The sequence below is a fragment of the Silene latifolia genome, chromosome Y, assembly GCF_048544455.1.
Source record: "Silene latifolia isolate original U9 population chromosome Y, ASM4854445v1, whole genome shotgun sequence".
Lineage (NCBI taxonomy): Eukaryota > Viridiplantae > Streptophyta > Magnoliopsida > Caryophyllales > Caryophyllaceae > Silene > Silene latifolia.
This window is the reverse complement of record NC_133538.1, coordinates 307193125-307215334: the sequence shown is the minus strand read 5'-3', so window position 1 is coordinate 307215334 and position 22210 is coordinate 307193125. Positions and strand designations below refer to the sequence as shown.

General features: G+C 38.9%; 2 protein-coding genes across 2 annotated transcripts; both read left to right on the top strand.

Moving 5' to 3' along the window:
- Positions 1-6494: 6494 nt before the first annotated feature.
- Positions 6495-7520, top strand: LOC141631119 (uncharacterized). Its single transcript, XM_074443833.1, has one exon. It carries the CDS (start codon positions 6495-6497, stop codon positions 7518-7520), a length of 1026 nt encoding a protein of 341 aa, XP_074299934.1.
- Positions 7521-16550: 9030 nt separating this feature from the next.
- On the top strand, positions 16551-17717 carry LOC141631118 (uncharacterized). The gene has a single exon (XM_074443832.1). The coding sequence runs from the start codon at positions 16551-16553 to the stop codon at positions 17715-17717; it is 1167 nt and encodes a 388-aa protein (XP_074299933.1).
- Positions 17718-22210: the final 4493 nt, after the last annotated feature.

The following is a 22210-nucleotide window of genomic DNA, read 5'->3' as shown; positions in this document are numbered from 1 at the left end:
TAGTTGGTTGCAATCTTGTATTTGCCATATTGTTAAGATAGTTTCCTAGTTTCTAGTGATAGGCTAGCTATATATACATATGTATTTCCTTGTGAATAGTCATCCAATACAATTACTTCTTATAGTTTTATCCTTAAGACGGATATATCCGGGGTAGTGTAACGAGTAAGGCCTATTGGTGTTATAGAAGTAAACATTTATCGGGGGTAGTGGAACGAGTTAGGCGTCGGTTTTTTTTTCATACAAATGGGGTGAGACTACATATGTCTTGCCCTCTTCCCCCTAAGACATTTTTTTTTTCTTTTATAGTACATAACACTTGTGTATACTTTGTATAAGATGAATAGGGAAAAGCAGCAATATATTTATTTTATATACATAAATGACATGATACTTTACCCATCTTAAATTTAAGACGGATAATGCCATCTTAAATAAGAATTTTTGTTACTTTTAAAGGAGTGTTTTTTATGTTTCCATTATGTGCGACTTAGGTAAGTATTTATATCGGGTTGCACCCTACAAGATAAAGTTCTCAGGATTTAACACTAAATTATATTCAATCAATGCTAAAAATACAATACACTTGGTATAAAACTCAAAATATTATGAAGATATAATATAATTTGGATTGTTCTTCATACCACCAAAGAGTAGGTCGCATTGGAATGAGGGAAAACATTTGATTTCTATCAATGAATTAGCTAGACCCAAACTATAGAGTACTTATAACGAAAAACATAATTCTTGAACCTTGAATTTGTATATGGGCTTTCTGCATTTGCAATTTGTAAATAAGTCAGGTCCACAATATCATAAAATATTACTAATGACTTTACAAAGTGGTCCGTGCATTGCACGGGCATTAAATCTAATATATATAACTTTTCGAGATATATTATTGGCTACAGTTTTTGTAAACTATCCAAAATAAAATAAATATTAATTACTCCATAAAAAATAAAAAAACTATGTTTAAGATCAATTTAATATTAATTACTCCCTAAAAGATAAAGATAAAGAAATACTTCGTAAGTATTAGAGAGTTCATGTTTGAATGGAATATTAACCATTAATTAATTTGACTAAAAGATAGAAATTTGCTCCCATATACTTTAATATATAGTATATCCCTACTATCTTTCTTTTTTCTGAGAAATTTTGTATTCTTTCCCCTCCCTGCAGTTACCTAATGATGAATTTTTTTTGTATCGTGTTATCCCCTCCCCACTATTAGCTTATTATTATTTGTATTGTATCCTATCTATTTTTTTTTTTGGAAAAAGTTGAGTATATTAATATCAACAAAATTACATCATTCAGTTAATGTTCATACAAAAGAAGTGCCAACATATAATTTCTAAACTATTCAATGTGTGGCTATGTGTTCTGAATATTTCTAATCCAAGTCTCCTCCTCCCGAGTGATTGCAACATTGTTTCTGGCCCAGAATCTGGTAAGAACAGCTTGTATGGCCTGCTGGACGAGTATTCTAGGATGAGTTACTGTAAGTAATACTCTAGCTCTGTTACGTGCTTGCCAGATCAGGTACACTGTCATCACATAGCAGGCACAAGTAATCCTACTCAAGATGCTATATCTCCTCCCTCTTTTGTTCCAGCCAACCAAGTCTCTTGGGTTAAGCCTAATGTGAAGTTGCTGCTGCAGAAGTTCAGAGCACCTCCTACTAAATTCACAGTCAAAAAATAAATGTTCATGATTTTCATCTGCAGAATTACATAAATAGCAGTCCATAATAGGAGATCCACCCATTCTACCCAACCTGTCTCTAGTGAGGAGCCTCCCTAGCATGACTGCCCAATAGACGAAGGAGGTCCTTTGTACATTCATTGTATTCCAACATATTTTCCACCAGAAAACAGTGGACTTGGGGGTTCCAAGCCAGTCATATCCCTCTTTGATAAAATATTCAGAAGGTTTTCCCAGCCACTGGTCATTAGTGTAAGCAGGCCTAAATAAGGACATAATGTGGGAGATTTTTTTTCCATGACCAACTACAGTCAGTGGGAAGGAAGTAGTTGGTCCAATGAATATCTCTCAGATACACATGGTTGATCCATCGCACCCAGAGATGATCCTTCTTTGATGCCACCCACCAGACATACTTTCCCAAAAGTGCTTTGTTCCAATTCTTTGCATTTTTGATACCCAAGCCACCCTCAGCCTTAGGGGTACAACAGAACTCCCATCCTACTGCAGGAGCACGCATATAAGAATCTTTCCCTCCCCAGAGAAAATTCCTACATGTGTTGTCAATTCTGTTCATTATACCAGATAGGATAAGGAAAATAGTGGCCCAATACGAGTGTATGGTATGTAGAACAGAGGTAACCAATGTTAATCTTCTAGCATATGACAAATGTTTAGCCCCCTAAGCTCGAATTTTTGCAGTGATCTTATAAGTCAGTTTCCTCCCTTCATTCTTGGTGAGTTTTTTAGATGAAATTGGAATCCTTAGGTATTTAAATGGTAGGGAACCCTTCTTAAACCCAGATATTTGGAGCACCTCATCCACAGTGTCAGTCCTTACCCCCATTAAAATAGATCTCAGTTTTGTCTTTATTGAGGCATAGACCAGAGGCAGCTGAAAAAGCGGCAAAAGCCCTTAGCAGCCACATGATTGACATAGCATTACCTTTAGAGAATATAAGGAGGTCATCTGCAAATAATAGATGGTTTAACCTCAGGTGCCCACAAAGGGGATGGAACCTGAAATTGTCTTGTTGTCCAACCACAACCAATATCCTTGGCAAGTAATCTATACAAAGGGTAAACAAGAGAGGGGACAAACGGTCTCCTTGTCTAAGCCCTCTCTTGCCTTTAAAGAAACCAAAGGACTTCCCATTTAAGGATAAAGAGTAAGATGGGGATGAAACACATTTCATAATCCAGTTGATGAATTGACTTGGAAAGTTTAGAGCTTTCATCATCTGATGCAAAAACTCCCACTCCACACTGTCATATGCTTTTTTCAGATCTATCTTTACAAGACATCTTGGAGAGGTAGATTATCTGTTGTATAATCTGACAATGTCTTGACAAATGAGTACATTCTCCACAATATTTCTCCCTTTAACAAACCCCCCTTGATTGATGCTCACTATGTCAGGTAAGACTTCCCCCAGTCTGTTGCACAACAGTTTAGCAATACACTTATACAATGTGTTACAACATGCTATTGGTCTAAACTCCATCACAGTTTTAGGATTACTAACTTTTGGTATCAAAGTAATGTTTGTAGTGTTGAGTTACTTCAATAGTTGACCTGTTTGGAAGAAATCTTTCACAGTAGCACACACATCCTGACCCACAATATCCTAGGAATCTCTATAAAATTTGCTTGTTTACCGATCAGGCCCAGGGCTTTTAGAAGCAGGAATAGAGAAAATGCTCAGCTTAATTTAATTATCAGTCACTGGCCTAAGCAAGATTTGAGAATGTTGATCACTGAGTAGATTACCAGTCCTCACTGTAGGTTTATGAATCTTAGTAGTCAGATTGCTAGATCCCAGAAGCTCATTATAGTAGTTCAAGAAAGCTTGCTCAATTGCCAAAGGATCCTGGTGGTTTACTCCATTACCATCAGTGATTTGGGAAACCTTATTGTGGATTTGTCTGGCTTTGATCCTACTATGATAAAAATTTGTATTTTCCATTCATTAACTAGTCCACCTAGCTTTTTGTTGTAAATAGCTTGTTTTTGCCTTGCTTAAGGTTCTATAGTTCTCTGTTGCTTCCTGTTCAGCAGCCAAAAGTTGATGGTCCTGAGGATTAATATGCATCTGGGTTTGCAATCTATCCAACAGAGATCTAGCAACTTCAGCACTCTTTTCTATATCAGAGAACCTATTTTTATTTAATTCCCTCAAAGGCATCTTCAGATTTTTGAGCTTTGTGACTACTTGATACATTTTGACCCCTAAAATATGTTTATGCCATTCTTTGGCAACCACCTCTTTATAACTAGGGTCCAAACTCTACATATTGAAATACTTAAAGGAAGTATGCCTAACAGATACCTCATTCCTTCTGTAGCAAATACAAGGACAGTGATCAAAATTGCCCTCATTCATGAAATAAGCTGAACTTTCAGGGTAAGAGCAGCCATTCTATGTTAATAAGGCATCTATCAATCCTGGAAAATACTTGAGTGGTAGGATCTTGTTTATTGTTCCATTAAAAAAAAGTCACATGGGCTTGAATATCAGTCACCTCACAATAATCCACACACTGCCTGAAATCCCTAATTTCATTCCAAAGCACTTAACTACCCAATATTTCATTATAGTGCAACACAGAGTTGAAGTCACCACAAAGACACTAAGGTTTAGAGCACTGATCCTTAAGCTGAGTAAGATGCTCCCACAGTCTAATTCTTTCTATATCAGAATTGGACCCATACACAACAGTATACCAAAAGCTATCCCCAGAACTGGTATCAGCAACTTCCACAGTTATATGTTGATCATTGCTAGAAATAAGTTGGACACTAAACAATTGAGGAACCCAAATTATCCACTATCTACCACCTGGATGATGCATATCTATTAAACCAACAACCACAGAGCTGAGGTGTCAGCCTGTGGTTGAAAATTCATTATTTTATTTCTTTTAAATAGATGGCTCTCCCTATAACCCCACGTTCTACTTTCACCATTTCTTTACCGACTCAATTTTTTTAATACTCAACTACAACAAGGTGTTTATCAACATTTTCTTCACAATAAATTACAATTTACAATAATATGGAATAATTTGCAACCATCAATATCACAAAAAAAGTTCAGCAGTGTACGACAAAAAGGGGTTAAGAAATGTGATTTAAATATATGTAAAAAACGACTTATAAGCCGGACTACACCGGATAGTTTGCACCAAAAAAAAAAAAAATTGCAGATTTGAAAAAATGAAAAAAGATGACAATAATTAAATTCAATGGTAGCACATTAACAAAACTTATAAATAAAAGAAAACCATCATCTTGGTGGAAAATTTTCAGGAAATTTTCGAGATTTCAAATTAATAGAAAAAAAAATCAATTGTTAAAATTAGTTACATCGGAAAAAAATCTGAAATATTTAGCTAAAAAATATAAAATTATTGAACCCAAAAAATATAGCCAAAAAACCTCACATAAATTTGTTTTTATTGAAATCGAAAAATATAGGTAAAATTTATAAATGATTGCATATGAGAGAGAGAACGAGACAAATTCATTTTCGGTTTCTCATACCCACCTATTTATTTAGGTAGCAATTGAAAGTATTACAATTCTTGTACCCACTGTATTATCATTTATTATTTTTGTTGACTTCATAACAAATTGAAAGTGAATAAATATTAAGTCAAAAACTGTAAAATCAATTTGTATTAAAAGAAAAAAAAAAGTTGAAGAAATTTTTAGGATACAAAATTGAAAAAAAAAACTAACCAAGAGAAAGCTTAGTTATTTCAAATTAAAAACACAATCGACATTTGAAACTTTGATTTTTCTTTTTAGAAAAAAAAGGTAGAAGTTTATCCTTTGAAAATACATGTTTTTTTCGCCGGATTCGTCAGATCTTAATTTATAAGAGTAGGGTATAGGGTAAAATGAATTTAAGGCTAGAATAAAATTGGGGAAATGGCATTTGTTGGGATGGAAGACCGAGGACGAAGGGGGTGTGAATGGGCGAAGATTGGGGAAGGTGGAGGGAGTACAGGGTGAAATGAAATTAGGATAGGGTAAATATTTGAATGTGAACATGTAATTATTAGAGGGTAAAGTCATAAACTCATCATCATATAGAAAGGCTGAAGAGCTGAAAAGGGTTCTAGACTCTTAGGTTGGGCATGGGTAATGCGAAAGTGTAAGTTTTAGGTTTAGTTAAATTGGGCCAATTGTTCAACAAAGGCACAAAGCGAAAGTATTAGTTTAAGATTAGGATATACTGGTAAGTTTGGAGCACAAAGGCATAAAGCATTATAAAAATGAACATATCATTTCTTAATATGATTTGTTTTAAGAAGTATAAACAATTTCTTTCTAAAATATAGATTACAAATAAGTGTAACAATATTAGTAATTACGAAACATTAGATCTACAAAGTTAAATAGCCAAAAAAAATTTCGAAAATCATTTGTACGTTGGAGACATAATGTAGATATCCGTATATGTCGATACTATTGAGAAGATATTACGAAGTACATAATATTTTCCGTATATTCTTTAATTGCTTTGTAAGTTATTGTGATACGGTTACCTTATTTCTAGGCCTTAGAATAGGTAAATAATATTTTGGAGATTTGTTTAGGGTGTATATAAGTCATACTCATGTACGTTGTATATTTGTTCAATCAATACAAAAAACCCTTCACCCTATCTTACGTTTATTTATGGCATCTGAGCAGTAATTATCGATCCTGAGTTTCAATTAATTCACCATCCTTTTTCTTTTTTCATCACAACAAATAATTACACAACAACGAAGCAATGACAGGACCTATTATTCAAGGAGACAGTAAAGGAAGCAGCGGCAGTGGCAAGAAAATCGACACAATCTTGCCGTCTTCCCCTTTGTACCTCCATCCGTCAGATAGTCCTGCCTTGTCATTAACACAAATCAAGTTTGATGGTGATAATTATGAACTTTGGGCCGACGCAATCCGCAATGGTCTTGACGCCAAAAATAAGTTGGCTTTTGTCCAAGGAACTGTTGCAAGACCAGAAACCTTACCCGGAGAAGAAGAAACCCTCGAAGCCGTAGCATGGCGTCAATGCAACGCCATGGTAAAAGCATGGCTGAGAAACGCCATTGAGATACGACTTCATTCAAGCATCACCTTTTCCGGTACGGTGCCTGAAATATGGAAGGAATTGAAGGAGAGATTTTCGGCTGGCAATGCACCGAGGGTTCATCAATTGAAGGCTGAACTTAACGAGTGCAAGCAAGGCAAGGATCAGTCAGTTATCGATTATTATACTCGACTCAAATCGATATGGGATGAGTTGGGTAATTACAGTAAAACGCCGAATTGTACATGTGGAGCAGCAACGTTCTTCACCAAGGAACGTGAAGAAGAGAAGGTCCATCAATTTCTGATGGGTCTTGACATGGTTAAATACGGACACATTCACTCGAACCTGCTCATGGAGGATGACGTGACTTCCCTAAGTAGAGCATATGCCCTGGTCTTGCGCGAGGAAAGGCATAAAGCTGTCACAAAGGGTAAGGAAGAGGTGATCGAAGCAGCAATGGCCGTTCAAACCACCGTGGGTAATACAGGCGATGAACAGGAGGAAGTGAAACCACCACGGTGCACGTTCTGCAAGAAGCCATGGCACACAGAGGACAAGTGTTTCGTCAAACACGGGTATCCCTCTAGAGGCCGAGGCCGTGGAAGAAGAGGAGGCCGTGGACAAGGTCGTGGTGGTGGTCGAGGCAATGACTACCAAAGTGCTAATGCTGCATCTACAAGTGACGGGGATGGCCAACGCAATGACTTAACAACTGAATAAATAAGCCGTGTTCGAAGCCTCTTAGCAGGAAAGGCAGGAGGTAGTCAAAACAAAAAATCATCAGGTATGTGTGTTGGTAATTGGATGATCGATAGTGGGGCATCCCACCATATGACAGGTCGACGCGAGCTGCTCTAACAACGAGTCATTGGTAGACCGTCCACATTAGGAATGCCGAATGGTTCACATATAATAGCGCATGAATATGGCAGCGTAAAAATAAACAAAAATCTTATTTTATCCGATGTGTTATTCGTTCCATCCTTGACTTGCGACTTAATTTCTGTACAACAATTGATTAGGGAAAATAATTGCGTTGTGACATTCAATCCTAACTATTGTGTTATACAGGACCAGTCTACGAGGATGAAGATTGGACAGGGTGAGCTCAAGGATGGGGTTTATTACTTGAAGATTGATCGAGAAGACACTGTGGCAAGAACGAGTACCAACGGTGATACACGCCTCTGGCATAGACGACTCGGCCATCCTTCAAGCAGTATTTTATTTTCTTTTTCGCCTTTAATTGGGTGTGATTTATTTTGGAACTCTAGTGAAGTTTGTGATTCTTGTTGTCGAGCCAAACAAACACGTTCGGTTTTTAAGTTGAATAATAAACGTAATAGTGATTTATTTTCTCTCATTCATTGCGATATTTGGGGTCCTTATCATGCTGAGAGTCTAACTAGAGCACATTATTTCTTAACCATTTTGGATGATCGAAGTAGAGGAGTATGGGCTTTTCTAATGAGAGATCGAGGAGAAGTAAGTCACTTGATGATTAATTTTTGCAAAATGGTTAAGACACAGTTCGGGAAACAAGTTAAAGTAGTTCAAAGTGATAATGGAACCGAATTTTTGTCAGGAACCATGAAAGAATATTATAATGAATGTGGGATAATATTTCAAACCAGTAACATTGACACTCCACAGCAGAATGGGAGAGTAGAGAGAAAACACAGACACATTTTAGAGAAATCTAGAGCTCTCCGATTTGAAGCAAATCTACCGATGGAATTTTGGGGGGATTGTGTGTTGACTGCTACGTATCTCATTAATCGAACTCCCACTCGAGTTCTAAATGGCCTAACACCCTATGAAGTTATGTATGGAGAAAAACCAAAACTTGATAATATACGGGTCTTTGGTAGTTTATGCTATGCTCACAACAAAGACAAACCACGAGACAAATTTAACGAAAGAGGCAAACGATGTATTTTTATTGGATACCCACAAAGTAAAAAGGGGTGGAAAGTATACGATTTGAAACGTAAGATATCTTTTGTGTCAAGGGATGTTGTCTTTTATGAGCATGTGTTCCCATATTTTGTAAATGGTCATTCGGATACAATACAGTCACAATCCCCTGCTAATTTCGGCAACTCGGAACAATCCTATGATGACTTCGAAAATCCGAATATTGACGCCAATTCAGGAAATGATGATGCTTATGTTGATGAGGATCAGGGAGTTCAAGGTGAGGAATTAAATAAAAATCAAGAAGAGCAAACTACTGGGAGTAGTGAATTAATTCATGACATTGAAAATTTGGGCCAAGAAAATGAAGCTGTTGAAGAACAACTTGGCCGTGGTGCTCGCCAAAGGTTCGAGCCTTAATGGAAAAGTGACTATATTTGTAAATCGACCCGTATAATAAACCCCGTTCCCAATGCTCAACCATCTCCTTCTTCATCATCAAAGACAGGTACGCGTTATCCAATAGCTAACTATGTCACTACAAGTTATTTTTCCGAGTCTTACAGGAATTACTTGGCACGAGTCGATGCCGTTCGAGAACCACATAATTACCTCGAGGCAGCAAAAGCACCCGAATGGAGGCAGGCTATGGCTAATGAAATAAATGCCCTGGAAACAAATGGTACTTGGAAAGTGGTGGATTTGCCAGCAGGAAAGCGACCCATTGGTTGCAAGTGGGTATATAAAGTGAAGTACAAAGCTGATGGAACGATAGAGCGATATAAAGCAAGGCTCGTAGCACAAGGATATACTCAAATAGAAGGCGTGGATTATCATGAAACTTTCGCGCCGGTTGCAAAAATGACGAGTGTACGGTGCCTTCTAACCGTGGCAGTAGCAAAGGGGTGGTCGATAGCTCAATTGGATGTGAACAATGCATTCCTACATGGGGACTTGAGTGAGGAGGTCTATATGAGAATGCCACCGGGATATCACTTGACGAACCAAAATAAGGTATGTCGATTGCTTAAGTCACTTTACGGGTTAAAGCAAGCCTCTCGAAATTGGTTTGCCAAGTTAACTAGTTCACTGACAAAGTATGGCTTCGTCCAATCCCTAGCCGATTACTCGTTATTTACATACAATAAAAACGGAGTATTTATTGGCCTCTTGGTATATGTGGACGACATGATTATCGTGAGCAACAATGACGAAGCTAGCACACGTCTCAGGCAGTTTCTAGACCGCAGTTTTGGGGTAAAAGACCTCGGAAAATTACGGTACTTCTTGGGGATAGAAGTGGCACACGGGTCCAAAGGACTCTTCCTCAGTCAGCGAAAATATGCTTTGGAAATAATTACGGAAGCAGGATTGGAAGGAGCGAAACCAGTAAGCACTCCTATCCAACCGAATCACAGATTGTCGCTAGCAGACGGATACATTTTACGTGATCCCATGAAGTATCGAAGGCTGGTAGGTCGTTTAATTTACTTAACCATAACGCGGCCTGATTTGGTTTACTTAGTCCATATTTTGTCACAATTTGTTCACGCCCCAAGGAAAGAACATTTGGATGCTGCATTACGAGTGATACGGTATGTTAAAGGCAGTCCAGGAAAGGGGATTGTGATTGATAAACAGTGTGATTTATCGTTGCGGGGATACTCGGACTCAGACTATGCTAGCTGCCCTTTGTCACATAGGTCATTGACCGGGTACTTCGTAGCCTTGGGAAACACGCCAGTTTCATGGAAGGCGAAGAAACAGACTACAGTTGCGAAGTCCACCGCGGAAGCCGAGTATCGAGCCTTAGCAGGAGTTACGAGTGAGCTGATTTGGCTAAAATCCTTTCTTGTATCTCTCGGAGTAAACCATTCTCAGCCTATGAGAATTTTCTGTGACAATCAAGCTGCGCTACACATTGCTAAAAATCCAGTTTTTCATGATCGAACGAAACATATTGAGATAGATTGCCATTTAGTTCGTCATCATCTTGTTCAAGGGACAATTTCAGCTACACATGTGTGAAGCAAGGAGCAGATAGCTGACCTATTCACTAAGGCGCTAGGTGGAGAAGCCTTCGAATATCTTCAGTCCAAGTTGGGTGTTAAGTTACCAAGTGTCCCAACTTGAGGGGGAGTATTGAGAAGATATTACGAAGTACATAATATTTTCCGTATATTCTTTAATTGCTTTGTAAGTTATTGTGATACGGTTACCTTATTTCTAGGCCTTAGAATAGGTAAATAATATTTTGGAGATTTGTTTAGGGTGTATATAAGTCATACTCATGTACGTTGTATATTTGTTCAATCAATACAAAAAACCCTTCACCCTATTTTACGTTTCTTTAGATACTGAAATTTATAAGACTCTCGACAAACACCTGATGATGATAGGACGGGTATGCTAAAGTAAGGAAATTTCTTTCTGAAGTATAGATTACAAATAACTTTAAGAAGTATAGGAAATTTCTTTCCGAAGTTATCAATAAAAATGTGAGCTAATATGAAAAGATTGAAAAGTACGGAGTATTAGACCTTCTAAACCCTCCAAGTGACCCATTTATTTATTTATTAATTGAACTTAAAGATTAACGCAAATTCTCATTTCTGACGGACATATTCGTCACACGTTTGCTACGAGTCAAATACTATTACCTATGTGGATAGGTAAGAGAAAATCAGAGTATCTAGGGAGTAGTAATTTGTTTTATCTTATCTACCAATATAGGTAGTACTTGACCCGTCGCAAGCTTATGACGGATATGCCCGTCACAAGTGAGACTTGCACTTGCGGTTTCTCTTTGTTTTATTTAAATAACTTTTGCAGCTTAAGTTAAATTAACATAAGTTAATTTAGCGGCTTTTAATTTAATTGTGTTAATAAATTAAGTTAAATTTAATTAATTTAAGCTAAGTAAATTTAGTTCAAGTATACTGAATTTTAACTAAAAATTTAAATTAGTCGATTTAAATAAACTTAATTATTTCAAGTTGATTTTAGTTAGAATTCAGTATCGTTCTTTTTCAAAATGAAATTTGTCTCTTAAAAACTTTATTGAGAGACCTTTCTTAAGAAACTTACATTACACTAAAGCTATATGAAAATGGAAAAGAAAATCAACGCATAAACAAGTTGGGTAAGGACGGGTTTACGGGTATGTCAAGTTTTGACAGGTCAACATCGAGTATGTATGTACATGACTCAACTCAAATTCAAATAATACTAATAATTATTATTATGATTTGTGATAATGTATATCGTCCATGTTTAGATTATTGTGCATAAGCCCAAAATGTATACCTCCCTAATTAAGTTCTTAGATTGTAGAGTTTATAAATATATATACAATACGGTTTTATAATACGCGTACATTGTACAATGGTGTATATGCTTATTGAAATTTCACATGTAAAACTATTCTTTAAAAGTTTTATTATTTCATAAACATACTTTTTACATAATCATTTATATTTATATTATGTTATGTTTGAAATAATAAGTGCAAAAATAATTTCACGGGTTATATTTGAAATATTATTAATCTGTTATATATATTCGCAATGTACAAAATTGGTGATTGCAAATGAAATTACGAAACAAATCTAAAATCTTAAATTTCACTAATAAAACTTAAAATCATTATTTTTTAAATTTTTTAATAACAACAAAATTCGAACTGAGAATTTTAAAGATTGATAATCAAAATACTAACTCTCCAATTGCACGTTTGTTACTATTTTTTATTTGATATGTTGGTTTAAAGATTAACAATATCAAAAATGCCCGTGATACAATTATTTTAGTTTATTTTATTCAAAGGGAAAACAATAGGCCAATTAAGTGAACAGAATACATTTCATTTAGAATTACGGGTCCAGATAAGGCTTATGGATTGGGTTAACTGAGTCGGTTGCTTTTCCCAGATGTAAACCAAGTTATATTTTTTTTTTATTAAAAAAAGTGAATTAACGGGTTTTTAATGTAAAAGATCTATGTCTTAACATAGATACAATTATGTCTGGGGGAATAATTGTGCGGAGTAAAATCTGATTCAATAACAATATCACAATATATCTGCTGAAACACAAATTAATTCATAAATAAGGTTTATGGTAAGACCAATCTAATAACAAATATGTCCACATGAGTCATGACATTTTATACAAAGCATTTATTTAGTTTTTGATTTTATTTGATAACCTGAGTTTATATTTCACGTTCTCTATTAACAACAAATAAGTCATAACTCTCAAACGTACATATAATTATTATAACTATTCGTGTCTATTATATTATTTATTATAACAAATAAAATTATTCTATTGTTTACTTTGTAATAGACATGTCGGATTTGGTCAATTTTCAAAAGAGATAATTAAATAGCATATAACTTAACCTTGAATATTTACTTTTTCTTAATAACAAATTCCTAAAGAGCATCCCGTGCTATTTGCACGGGTTTAAAACTAGTGTATTAGGTTGCAGTAAACATGTTTTATATTGGCTTCTAATAGTTTTTGTCTATTGAGTTACTATTTTATATAATTTGTGAATCTGAGTGATTTTGTTTTCTTTTCTTTTCAGGTATACTAATAACTTTAAATTGATTTACTTTGTACATTTTGATTTAGTATTATTCATTATTAGAATTTCAGTTCTTTAATTTTAATTAACTTAAATACACCATTATTTTGGTATTCCCATTTAGTCAATTAACTAAAATCGAATTTGAAAATTAGCCTAAATATTTAAAAATTATTCAATTTCGTCTAACCTTTTTCCCCTAATTTAATTCGATTTGCCTAACCCTTATTCAATTCTATTAATCAAATTGATGAACCAAAAATAAATTAATCAAAATCGACCAATCAATTGATGAACCCTAATTTAATTCGATTAATCAATTCCTAGTTCAATTCTATTAATAAAATTGATGAACCCTTATTCAATTAATCAAAATCGTTCAAAATAGAGACTAACTCAAAATCGGTTTAAATTTAGCCCTTATTCAATTAATCAGAAAAATCGATCATTCAATTGATAATGAACCCTAATTCATTTCGTCAGACTAACTCAAAATCGGTTTAAATTTAGCCGTAATTCAATTAATCACAAAAATCGATCAATCAATTGATGATGAACTCTAATTTAATTCGGCAAATAGGATGAACCCTAATTTAATTCGATTATTTTATCAATAATAATGAACCCTAATTCAATTTTTGGAGGAATTGAAGAACGTTAATTTGATGCAAAAGTTGGGGGCATCCTTTAGTGTGGAATTAGGGGAAAAAAGGAAGAAAAAAAAAATGTTGTTAGTAAGGTTCGAACAACCGATGCATTAGAAGTGTGTTAGTATTTGCAGGTAGACTCGTAACCAATTAAGCAAGGGGTATAAGAATGATTACTAACCAAGTTCATTTCATTATATAACTGACACGAATTTAATTCGGCTCTTATTAAATTATATTTGTTAAATAATCTTAATTTATAGAAAGTTAAAGTTTCATATTATTATTATTATTATTATTATTATTATTATTATTATTATTATTATTATTATTATTATTATTATTATTATTATTATTATTTTGCAGGAAGTTAGGATCAATATATTAAGATATGAAATGTTATGAGTACAAGATCCTAGATACCTACAAGGAAGCCAGGGAGGCCACCTTACAAAAAAAAGCTACCAAATAAAAACCAAACATAAAAAATTACAACTCTTTTTCTGACACGTGATAACCGAAGAAGGACCAGAAATTTAATCTTTCTTATAATAGTGATAGGATCAGGTTGAACACCTTTGAATATGCGCTTATTTCTTTTCTGCCAAAGAAGATAAATAGCACACATCAAGGCACATCTGAGTTGCTTCTTCTGCAAACCTTGCCCTCGATTGTATACCTTAAACCAATGAAATATTGAGGAAGGTGAACACATGGGGTTGCCCTGTGCCAGAATGCTATAGTTTGCCATATAGCAGTAGATTATGGGCACTCAAAAAAGTGGTGGGAGTGTGTTTTCAGATTGCATTCACATAGAGCACACATGTTCATAATGACCAACCCTCTACTACACAACATGTCCACGGTTGCGAGTCTGGTCTGAGTAGCCAAGAGGCCTATTATCCTATGCTTAGGATAGCAGAATGAATCCCAGATAGTTTTGATTTGAGGAAATGGCTACCCCTTGACTCTGATCATCTCATAAAACTGATCTTTATAATCAGTAATCATGATAAACTGTCGTGCTTGTTCAGAGCCTTCTAATGTTGAACTAGCAGGTCCCTGCATTCAATTATGCTACTCCAGAACCAGGAATAGGCAACAATGAGATGAAATCCCCATAGGTTAGTACCTTTGAGAATATATCCCTCCACCCACATAATCCAAATGGTTTCTGAATGATTGACAAGTTTCTGAATCCAAGATAGCATTTGAGGCTTGTTCTAACTTAGGACCTCTTTGATGTCCACTCCTCCTTAAGTTATTGGAAGACATAAAATGTTAGACCCAAAATCTGAATATGGGCTGACTTGGGACAGCAGGCCTGGAAGCATTGTGGAATGCAGGATATCAGGGAGCCAGGGTGACAGCGTCAGCAAGCAGCGCGGGACATGGGCTTTGATCCGCATAAGAAGAAGCATATGGGAGTTCAATCACTTACCATATCCAAGGAAGGAAAGTCCTATTCTGTATCAAATTAGGAATAACTTGAAGGGAAAGCAAGAAACCCAAGCTAGCCAAGCTCCCCTATATAAAGAGCCTCAACGCAAAGAAGAAGGATCATCAGAAAATACGAGAACTACACCCTAGCATTCATAGCAAACGTACGAACTGTATTTCCTCCCGAATTATAGTGATAATATTGGTGGGATTCCGTCTCCCCCCGCGGTTGTTTCCCACATCGGGTTTTCCGCGTCACCAAAATTGTTTGTGTTCTTTATTTACGTTGCACATACAGGTTAACATACAACAATCGATCAAATCATAATATAGACCTAACGGTAAGACCACTTTAACCCTAAATTGGTAGAAATTTACCAAAACAGTTTGGGGCCCACCGTGGGGCATAGTGGTCGTCTTCGTTAGATAGTCTACTCAGCAACCAAAGCATGTCCGGACACAAGGAAACCAACTCAGGCTACACCAGCGGTGCCCCAACAACACAGATACCCCCTTCGACAGCGGCACAGGCACCATCTCCATCGGCAGCAGCGGTAGTACGTACAACTTCGGTTCAGACCACCACTGCTGCTCAGATACCAGCGGTCAAACAAAGTCAAAGTTCCCAAGCAGCAGCAAGCCCATCTTCGGGGAGGACCCAGACTAGAGATCCAGGACTCGTTCAGGGACGGCAGGGAGTCACACAGTCTGAAAGAGGAACACAATCTAGGCAATAGATTCAGGGTCCTCCTAGTCCCACCAGCATCATGATAAGCGGGTTGGACACATTAGCCAGGACCATCAGGACTATGCAGAGCGAAAATAGAAGCATGAGATCCCAGATGGAAGAGGATAACAACCTCCTCCGAGCACATATCAACAAGTTGAGGAGCCAGGCCGCTAGTTCGGCCCCTTGGATGCAAGAAGACAGATCTGGGAGGCCAGCAGGAGAAAGTGGGGATCGAAGGCAGACACAGGTATTACCACGCGAAGTAGCACTCAGGCTGGACATGGACACAACACCATAGCCAAGAGGAGGACTGGTCCCAACAGGACTGGGGGCATTAACACCAGATGAGGAGTCAGCACGTCAAGAGCCTACACCCACATCAGACGCAGAGGACAGCAGAGGAGCAGGGCTACAGTTGCAGTCCCAATGACCAGGACGCCAGCCACGAATCAAGTTGAATATACATGGGGAGGCACCCCGGCGACAGCAGCGTCGCAGATACGCCAAACAGCAGTCTTAGAACAGCAAAACTTTGCACGAGGACCAGAACATCTGTCACAGGAGCATCAGCGACCCACCGGAAGAGAGACATATATAGAACAACAATACCAGGAACTACGGAGCCTCCTTCGGAGTGTCTCAGGAATGCCTCTGCCTATGGAGATGGCTGCACCAGAAAGCTACGCTGACTCACCATTTACTGACGATATAGCCACCGTGGCCTTACCAAAAGGATTTAGCGTCCCAACGATGAATCTCTTCGATGGAACCACAGACCCTTGCGATCATATCAGTCAATTCAAGCAGAAAATGATGGTTACCACGACAACGGGAACCTCGAAAGAGGCATGTATGTGTAAAGGGTTTGGGTCAACCCTAACCGGAGCAGCATTACAGTGGTTCGTCGGCCTGCCTAATGGGACCATATCTTCATTCGCCGATTTGGTCAACGCGTTCAATCAGCAGTTCTCCAGCAGCCGGAGAACACCCAAGCAGCCGAGTGATCTATACAGGATAGTTCAGGAGATAGGTGAATCAATCAAGGATTACGTCACCAGGTTCAATGCAGAAAAAGTCTTCATACGAGGCTGCGATATGTCCACTGCCATCAACGCCTTCAGGCAGGGCCTGGATCTGGAATCAAACCTCTACAAAGAATTAACGATGTATCCTTGTGAGAGATTCGAAGAAGTCCAGCAGAGAGCTACAGCGGCGTTAAGGTTAGAAGAAGACATACAGGCTCGAAAGGGAGTAACAAACTTCGACAAGACAAACAAGAAATTCACAACAGAAAAGAAAGACGAACGAGCTAAGCCATACAGCAGACCCAATATTAGCAGAATAGCAGAAAAAACTCAGCAAATTGATGACTCTCCGCATCCTCCTAAGCTATCAGAGTACGGATTCAACACGAGAATAGAAGGGTTGCTGAAAGCACTCAGAAGCCTGGGTGATCAAGTGAGGTGGCCAAAGCCTCCCACTCATGATCGACCCAACGACAACAGAGACAGCAGCAAGAGATGCGAATGGCATCAGGACATAGGTCACAAGATAGAAGACTGCTACAGGTTGCGAAAGAAAGTAAAGTTCTAGGTACGGAAGGGAAACTTGGACCACCTGTTATCACGTGGGGGCAAGCAGGACAGGAGGGAAGCAGCAAATCAAGTGCTTCCTTCTGCTCCACCCATATGCACGAAAATTATTAACGTGATAACAGGCGGATCCGAACTATCAGGTTTGACATATTCCGCCACTAAGAGGAAAGCCACCGGAAGTAAAGGGGATCATCCAGAAACTTCATACAGGGTAAGCCATAGAAATTTACCCCCGGTAACTTTCGACGAGACTGACATAGAAAGCGGTGCATAGCAACATGACGATGCCCTAAATATAACGTTATCCATTGGCAATTGCACCGTACGAAAAGCATTAGTGGATACAGGAAGCTCTGTGAATCTCATCATGCTCGAAACCCTCAAAACCATGGGTTTTGATAAAGAGAACCTGATGAAGATATCTGTGCCCCTGGTAGGATTCAGTGGTGAAACTATGCATTCAGTGGGTGAGATAACTATCCCAACATATATTGAAGGAGTTAATAAAATAGTGAGATACCTAGTCATCGAGGGTCCAACCACCTACAACGTGATACTAGGAAGACCATGGCTGCATCAGATGAAGGCGGTGCCTTCAACATATCACCAATGTCTCAAATTCCCAACGCCATGGGGTACTGTCACAATAAAAGAAGATCGAGAGGAATCCAGAAACTGCTATGCTCAAGCCCTCATAGCTACAACCAAGCTCCCCTTATAGCAATTACAGGACCGGGGCACCTCGACAAGATACAAGGAGCCTCCCTCAGAGGAACTGGACCAGATACACCTGGACGAGGAACACCCTTGATAGATAAGGTGTTGATTGGGGCAACTTGCAGGTGAAGAGTCACAGCTCCGGTGATTCAATTTCTGAAAACTAATATGGACTGCTTCGCTTGGTCCCAGAATGATATGATAGGTATAGACCCTTCCGTTATTTCACATAAGCTAAGCGTGAACCCAAGCTGCACCCCGGTACAGCAGAAGAGAAGAAAATTTGCGGCGGAACGAAATAAGGTCATTAACAAAGAAGTAGACAGTCTCTTGGCAGCAGATAAAATTAGGGAAGTTAGCTACCCTGAATGGCTTTCTAATGTGGTAGTTGTGCCCAAGAAGAACGGCAAATGGAGGGTGTGCGTAGACTTCACAGATTTAAACAAAGCTTGTCCCAAGGACCCTTTCCCACTGCCACATATCGATGCAATGGTGGATGCTATTGCGGGACACGAGATACTCACTTTCCTCGATGCCTGGAGCGGTTATAACCAGATCAAAATGCATCCACAAGATCAAGAGAAAACAGCATTCATGTCGGAAAGAGGCATATATTGTTACAAGGTCATGCCCTTTGTCCTAAAGAACGCATGATCCACTTATCAACGGTTGGTAAATAAAATGTTCAAGCAGCAAATAGGAAAGACCATGGAAGTATACATAGATGACATGGTGGTGAAGTCCAAAAAAGCAGAAATACACATGGAGCACTTGGCAGACACCTTCCAGACGTTAAGAGAGTTTAAAATTAAACTTAATCCGTCCAAGTGCTCGTTTGGGGTATCTTCAGGAAAATTCTTAGGGTATATGGTGACCCAGAGGGGAATTGAAGCAAGCAAAGAACAGATAAGAGAAATACTCCAGCTGGAATCGCCCCAGAAGCCAAAGGACGTGCAAAGGCTGGCAGGGAAGGTGGCGGCCCTAAACAGGTTCATATCAAGGGCCTCGGATAGGTGCAAGCTGTTCTATGATATATTGAGGAAGAGTCAGAAATTCGAATGGACTGAGGAACATGAGAAAGCATTCGCAGAACTCAAAAGCTACCTAAGCACGCCACCATTACTTGTAAAACCAGAGCATGGGGAGTCACTATTCTTGTACTTTTTAGTCACAGAAGCAGCTGTAAGCGCGGTCTTGGTCAAAGAACAGGAAGGAGTGCAGCATCCCGTATATTACATTAGCAAGTCTCTGCTTCATGCAGAGACCAGGTACACTTCCTTTGAAAAACTAGCATTGGCTTTGGTTACTTCTTCCTATAAACTGCGGCCGTACTTTGAATCTCACACCATCCATGTAATAACCAATTACCCGCTAAAAACTATTATGAGAAAACCGGAACTTTTGGGCAGAATGACTAAATGGTCAGTACATCTTAGTGGGTATGACTTTCAATTCGAACCCAGAACGGCGATAAAATCCCAAGCCCTAGAAGATTTCGTCTCTGACTTCTGCCCTGCCACCCGTGGGGAGGCAGAAGAGGGAATGCTGGCGATAACAGGGAGTCAGGATGGTGAGATATGGACCCTATACATTGATGGAGCCTCAAACACAAGAGGGGCTGGTGTGGGTTTGGTCCTTCAGTCTCCTAAGGGAGATATGATAGTACAACCTATTAGGTGTGAGTTCAAGGCAACCAACAACGAAGCCGAGTATGAAGCCCTTATACTTGGGATGCAGATGGCGTCAGGGCTCAAGGTAAGGAACCTGAGGGTATACAGTGACTCCTTATTTGTGGTAAATCATGTAAACAACGAATATGTAGCACGTGATTCGAAGATGATAGCCTACTTAAAGATAGCCACAAAGCAGAAGTCAAAGTTTAGAACATTCAAGATAACTCAGGTGCCGCGGGAGCAAAATGTGGAAGCAGACGCCCTGGCCACGTTAGGATCCACCTTCCAGCCCACGGAACTGTCAAACATACCAATTACCCATGTGTAGACCCCAGCCATCCAGAAGGAGCCAGATCAGAATCCGGTGAAAGAGGATGTACACATGCAGTGTGCACAGGGAGCCAGGACTCTGGTCTCTGCAGTAGGACAACAGGATGCAGATTGGAGGGTTCCATACCTGAATTGGCTAAGGGATGGGACACTCCCTGAAGACAGAAAGGAAGCACAAAGTTTCAGAATAAAATCTTCCAGGTATATCATGATTGATAATATTCTCTTCAGAAAGTCATTGGCGGGACCATGCCTCAGGTGCTTAAGTAAAGAGGATGCTGAAACAGTACTGCAAGATGTGCACAGCGGAGAATGCGGGAACCACGCTGGGGGCGAAGTCTATCAAACAATATCTTGAGACAGGGGTATTTCTGGCCCACCATGCGCGCAGATGCCGTAAATCATGCCAAACGCAGTGAGTCATGTCAAAAGGCGGCTCCAGCAATCCACCAGCCAGCAGAACTAATGCATCCGATTATCTCTCCATGGCCATTCATGATGTGGCGCATGGACATAGTGGGTAAGCTACCCAGGGCTCCAGGAAACAGAGTATATATGCTGGTTATGACCGACTACTTCTCAAAGTGGATTGAAGCAGAGGCAATGACGGAGGTAAAAGAACAGTATGTGATCTCTTTCATCAAACGCAACATCATAAGCAGATTTGGGATACCATCCGAAATCATATGTGACAATGGGTCCCAGTTCATATCGGATAACACCGAGGGCTTCTGTGCACGCTGGAACATAACGCTAAGAAATTCAGCCCCCAGATATCCACAAACCAATGGCCAAGCCGAATCCAGCAACAAGATCATCGTGGAGAACCTCAGGAAACGGCTGGAAGAGCTAGGGGGAAAATGGGCGGATGAACTACCATTGGTACTCTGATCGGACAGAACAACACCGAAAATGGCAACAGGCCAAACTCCGTTTAGCCTTGTATATGGAGCGGAAGCAGTGATACCCTCAGAAGTTCTGGTAGCCACGCACAGATACGGCTGTCAGACGGGCAGAGCAAAACAAGATCGAAATGGCTAGGAGCCTGGATATAGTTGATGAGCTGCGAGAAAGCGCCTACATACGTATGGCATTGTATAAACATTCCGTAGCAAGGACATATAACAAGAATGTCAAAATCAGGACCCTTGAAGTAGGGGACCTCGTACTCAGAAGGGTATTCGAAAATACCAAGAACCACAAGGCAGACAAGTTTGCCTACAAATGGGAAGGGCCATATCAGGTTGAAAGTGTTATCAAGAATGGGGCATACAGGTTGATGACCATGCACGGTCAAATCCCGGATAAACCCTGGAACATCCGTCACTTGAAACGGTACTTTGTCTGACAAAGTGCCAAAACTTTAGTGTACAAAGGACCTTTCAAAAGTCCGTGAAGCAAAAAAAAAAAGGGGGTGGGGGTTAGTATATGCTTTAGGTGTTAGTGTGTTTCCAAAAGCTTTTTTCTTTTGTCTTAGTTTTTCTTTAAATCAAATAGAGTCGTTTTTAAACCAAGTAGTCCAGGCTGTGGCTTCCTGGATCCAGGTGTTGCCCTGGAACACCATGAGATAGCACCAGGTAATTTGCACTACTTTGGACTTTATAATGCTTCTACGAAGAAAGGCTTTGATACTAATGTTGGTTACTTGTCAGATGAGGGACACTTTAAGGGTCCAGCCCCTGCCATGTGAGGCTACGAAGACGTTTATCTTAAGTAAAGCCACATGGAGAGCATACGCCGAGGTAGCGCGCAGGGTACGACATACTAAGAC